Source organism: Malus sylvestris, chromosome 17 (genome assembly GCF_916048215.2).
Source record: "Malus sylvestris chromosome 17, drMalSylv7.2, whole genome shotgun sequence".
Taxonomy (NCBI): domain Eukaryota; kingdom Viridiplantae; phylum Streptophyta; class Magnoliopsida; order Rosales; family Rosaceae; genus Malus; species Malus sylvestris.
This window is the reverse complement of record NC_062276.1, coordinates 22,880,681-22,885,596: the sequence shown is the minus strand read 5'-3', so window position 1 is coordinate 22,885,596 and position 4,916 is coordinate 22,880,681. Positions and strand designations below refer to the sequence as shown.

General features: G+C 37.1%; 1 protein-coding gene across 5 annotated transcripts; it reads right to left on the bottom strand.

Moving 5' to 3' along the window:
- Positions 1-336: 336 nt before the first annotated feature.
- Positions 337-4,532, bottom strand: LOC126609595 (dynein light chain 1, cytoplasmic-like). 5 transcript variants are annotated; one of them, XR_007618205.1, is made up of 5 exons: positions 4,206-4,532; positions 3,878-4,103; positions 1,178-1,438; positions 966-1,086; positions 337-870 (listed from the first exon to the last, which is right to left on the bottom strand). XR_007618205.1 is itself a non-coding variant. In XM_050277449.1 (2 exons), exons 1-2 carry the CDS (start codon positions 4,341-4,343, stop codon positions 3,939-3,941), a joined length of 303 nt encoding a protein of 100 aa, XP_050133406.1. In that variant the 5' UTR covers positions 4,344-4,530; the 3' UTR covers positions 3,799-3,938. The 5 variants fall into 5 exon arrangements, 1 of the variants encoding a protein (XP_050133406.1); XR_007618206.1 differs by lacking the exon at positions 1,178-1,438; XR_007618207.1 differs by lacking the exon at positions 1,178-1,438 and having other exon boundaries at positions 966-1,067.
- Between the last annotated feature and the right edge of the window lie 384 nt (positions 4,533-4,916).

Here is a 4,916-nt window from a genome sequence, read left to right as displayed (position 1 = left end):
GTAGACGTTAGCCCATATTGGATACAGAGCCCGCACATTGAACACTGAGAGTTAAGGAGTCTTGAACGGCTGACTTATCAGATTGTTTTGAAAGGATTATATAATCCTTTGGAGTGAGAAGATTCCTAGTTACCACAGTAGCGGTTATGTTATTCTTCATCACAGAGTCCCCAACTGTAAGAAGACCATTAGAAAATAAGAAGGACGGGCGCCATATATTATCCTAATGATGCTCATCTGTATCACTCCTAAAACTCAAATCTAAGCAAATGTTAGATGGGCAAGCCACTTTCAGAAATGATAAATGAAAAAGAAGGTCAAATAAAATCTCAAAGGTACAAGAAGGGGAAAATTTCTATAGGCAGCAACTTGCTGAGCATACTCTTGAACACAATTGATGTCTCTATAAAATAAGGGGCAACAAAGCCACTTGTTCAGAGATCGAAGAGGCACCGTTCTCCGAATTTCAAAAGCTAAATTTTCCTGAATAAAGTTTGTTGGTATTTTTTAGACGCAATCTTAGCTTTTTCGAATATCACGTGCAATTTTGTCGAAGATTTTTGACAAAATCGAAAACGCGTAAATCTTACTGTTCTAATTACACCACAGTTGTTGATAAGAGTAAAGGCACAACACCACTATTTGCTATTGAAAAATCTTTATATATGTCGACCTCCGTTTTCCATAACAAGGCAGACCTGCAATAATGTCTAACTTTTCCTCATCTCTGACAATGCATCTTTAACACAGCATCTCGAAATACTCAGTTTTCTTCCTCTCCGAGAATACCTCTTCAAAACAAGTCACACCAGAGTAAGAGTATCTCATATCATGCTTTCTCCCTGTCATTTCATTTGTCCTTGTTCTTACCTGCAAAGACAAAGATAAAGAAAACAATATATCGAAACCTCCACTCAAACTTCCGGTAAGGAAATGATTGCTTAGAACCTTTCCTGATTGCTTACCTAACATTGCTCTCGAGTAACCATCTTCAACTGTTGTTGGAGCTGGATCTCCGGTCACCAAGAAGTGATGAACCATCCAAATACAAGGATTGCATTCCACTCCTGCATCAAGGGACAAATACTACAAAAGAAGATGTCACACATGCATGGGGGAAAACCAGGGAAAATACCACTTATGCAAGGGGAACAGATAAAACAAATGAAAATGATACATTGAAGCATGTGGAGACAAGCGCAACAAACACGTGTTGATTCATCCCCGACAAAGTCGAAGATCACTTGCCACGTGAAGCTCCTCATGGTCCAATTTCATTCAAGATCAAGCCTCTAAGGTCGTTGAAAAAATCACAAGTCTGATTCAAGATCAAGTGTCCACCACCCTTAAATCAAATTCAGCTTCAGATAAAATGAGTAAATTCAGACATTTAGATGAAGTCTAGCAGAAGATCCTCTAGCCCAGTTCAAGAACAAATCTGTGGAAAGTCAATAAGCACAACATATATGATACTACTCACCAGGGGAGCATCCAAAAACATATCAAGGTTTTAACAAGTCAATCGAAGATTTGTGGTCATCCAAGGGGGATTATTGTAAACATTGGTGGCTGACCAATAAATGATGTAATGGATGACTATATCAACCACTTTAGAGCACTGTAACTTATCTGGTAGCAAGGCAACAAACAATATCATTTGTGCCTATAAAAGGGAATGTTGAGGATGAGAGAAAATACATTGAAGAGGAAGAGAGAAAAGAGAGGAAGATGAGAGAAGATAATATAAAGTTATTTTTTGTACTTCTATTATTATAAATTATAATGAAAACACCACTGTTGCCCCGAGGACGTACTCCAGTCACATTGACTGTAGAGGAACATCTTAAATTTTGTATCTTGTTTTATTTATTCTACTGAACACACCGTTGATTTTACAACAAAATTCTATTTTTCATAGTGTTATCAGTGAGTCTCCTACATATTATTTATTTTCTCAACCCAATTCATACGTTGAGGGAGAGTCGGATTCGAATCCTGAATTATGTTCAAACCAAAAGTCCATACTAGTAAAACGGATGAATCACTTCCAAAATTCCAGACAAATAGACCATAAATTAAAAAATAATGTTAGGAAGACCAAATTTGAAAACTAAATGATATACACCAATAAAAAATAAGTATGTTAATCGACACTTAAGTAATAATTCAATGATCATCTACCACATGTGATGTGGTTTAAAAGTTTTAAGCCTGATTTGGTACTGAGGTAATTCTAAAAAAAAAACTGGTATAAAAAAAAGCTAAGAGCTATTTTTATGTTTGGTAAACATTCAGCTTCAGTTTTTTTCCACAGTTTTAAATAAAAAAAAACCAAAAACAAGAAGCTGCAAAACCCAGCTTTAAAAAATCGACTTTTTTTCACATCTGTTTTACATAAAAGTTTACCAAACACTATAATATTGCTTTTTTTTTCAAAATAACTTTTACAAAAAAACTTACCATACACTCTACTGCTTTATTTAAAAGCTGTTCATTCTCCCATCGCAGCAAAAACAACTTTTATTCCAGGCACAACAATATCAAACAAACACTTAGGTCACGTTTGTTTGACAGGATTAAGAGGCCTTGGACTGGACTAGACTATAGTCCGACGTTTGGTGTGCATCCGGATTAGCTTTAATGAGCTTAACCCGGACTCGCGTGGACTAAGTACCTCCTTAGCCGTTCTTAACGAGCAACCCCAAAATTGGGCGGATTCGTAAGCCCAGAGCAAACCGAGAGATTTCCCTTCGTCCTGTCTTCCCTCGTCCTCATCTCTGCGTCTTCCCTCAACGTCGTCCTTGCCGTGCTCCCTCATCGTCGTCTTCCTCACCCTCATCGGCCGAACTGCTAAGCCCACTCCTCTCCGCTACGCCCTCCTCGCATCACCCTTCCCATCCACCAACTCCCTACTTCGCCCCTCTCATCTACCATTTTTCAACCCATATCCAGCAAAATTCAAAACAAAAAGGAAAAATTTTAGGCAAAATTTTGCAGTTTTTCCATTTTCCAAATCATATCCAAATCCAAATTTCTAAACAAAAAAACAACAAAAAAAATAAATTACAAAATCGTTGTGCATATGAAATGCATAACAGTCGCTCTAATCACACATGCACCAAGTCCTGACTCCTTTTTCGCAGACCTTTGCCATTGATGCCGGAGAAGCAGACCCATAAATACCCAGATGACCCAGATTCTGATCGGGTTTTGATTCACCAATTGGTTCTTAGAAAAATTAGGAAGAAAAGAAGGAGATGAATGGAGAACAAAAGGAAGAAAAGAGGGAGATGAACAGAGAACAAAAGGAAGAAGAAGATGGAGATGAAGAGGGAGAGGGACGAAGAAAAAGAGGAAGAGGGATGAAGAAAAATTAGGAAGAAAACAGAGGGAAAGGGGCGGAGAAATTTTAGGAAGACAGAGGAGAGGGGAAGAAGGGAAAGGGGCGGAGAAAATTTAAGAAGACAGAGGAGAGAGGAAGAACGGAAAACAATTGAGAATGGAATGATGATTCTAGAATGAGAAAATAGACGGAAGTAATAATAAAATATTACTAAATATTTATTAAATAATATAAAATATTAATAGATATAAATTAAATAATATAATATTAGAATTTGTTGTTAGTCTGTTCCTTAGTTCTGACACTGCATCAAACGCTTCACTAAGTTAGTCCAGCTTAGTCTAGTCTAAGCCAGTCCAGCTTAGTCCCTGCAGCTAGTCCAGTCTGAGACAGTCCGGTGCAACAAACGCACCCTTAGTCTCTCTAAGGTTACCTCTAAATATATATTTCAATAATAAAAGCTAAAAGTTATTAGATTGCATAAAAAAGCAGTACAAAAATACAAAGATGTTCATCACAAAAGCCCCTACCTACCCTATATATATTTCCACAGCGATTTGTCCTTCCTTTCTTTTCTCTGCTGCCAAACATTGCGTTAGCTTTTGGAGGAGGAGGAGGAAGAAGAATCCCCTTTGAAGATTAGGAAGCTGAGAGTCTCAAGTGTAAAGTAGATGAAAGTTCCTTTACAGTGAGTGAAAAAACAACCGAAATTTGATCCCACCACACATTGCCAACCGCATCCATATCTCATGTCAAACTCCTGCATTCGATTTGCAAATACAAACCCACAAAATAATAATTACCAACAAAAATATAAAAACTAATTTATGTATATGTGACAATTAACAACGAAAGTATGTACCTTTTTTATGTGGGCAGCTATAGATCTGCAGTCAACGACATCGTGAAGATCCAGAGCTTCAGAAGCAGCTGCCATGGCTTGCATCTGCATCTTCACCGGCATATCTGTGTCCTCTATCACTGCTCTGCCTTCCAACATCCTCTCTCTCTCTCTCTCTCTCTTCTTCTGAGAGTGTGATACGAAAGAAAGAAACCCCAGTTGGGATTTGCACGATTTGGTAGTCCTTATCTCCTAGAAGCTAGAATTAAATAAATAAAGAAAGTGTGACCTTATCACTTAACAGAAATAGAAGAAGATAAATGGCAGATTTTACTGCTGGATGGGATGCGGACCAGGCACGTACTCCAATAAATATTGTTTTTAGCAGTCTTTTCTCCTCAATTACTGGACGTTTAATTTTTTTTTTTTCAGCATTTTCTGTACTGTTAGTTATAGACGAGTACAGCTGTCTCCACCCTTATATTAGTGTGTTTGGGGAGTAATTGAAGATTTGCCACGTTATGTAACTTTTGTGTGTTTGTTTTTTTTTTGGATAAGAACTTCTTGTTGCGAATAATATGTGGATGATCATATGAATAATTTGATATTATTTATGCCTAGTATTTTTACTATTTATTTGTGAAAAATTTGTAATGTGAATAGTGTTCTTTTTTGTTTATAAAATGAATGAAAGGTGAAGAAGGTTGTGAGACTATCACGAAGAGATAGGAA

Excerpts from the sequence above, each read along its gene's own strand:
- LOC126609595 (XM_050277449.1), bottom strand. The coding sequence starts at position 4,343 with ATGTTGGAAGGCAGAGCAGTGATAGAGGACACAGATATGCCGGTGAAG. Across the intron at positions 4,104-4,205 it reads TAGCTGCCCACATAAAAAAG|GAGTTTGACATGAGATATGG; the intron begins GTACATACTTTC and ends AATCGAATGCAG.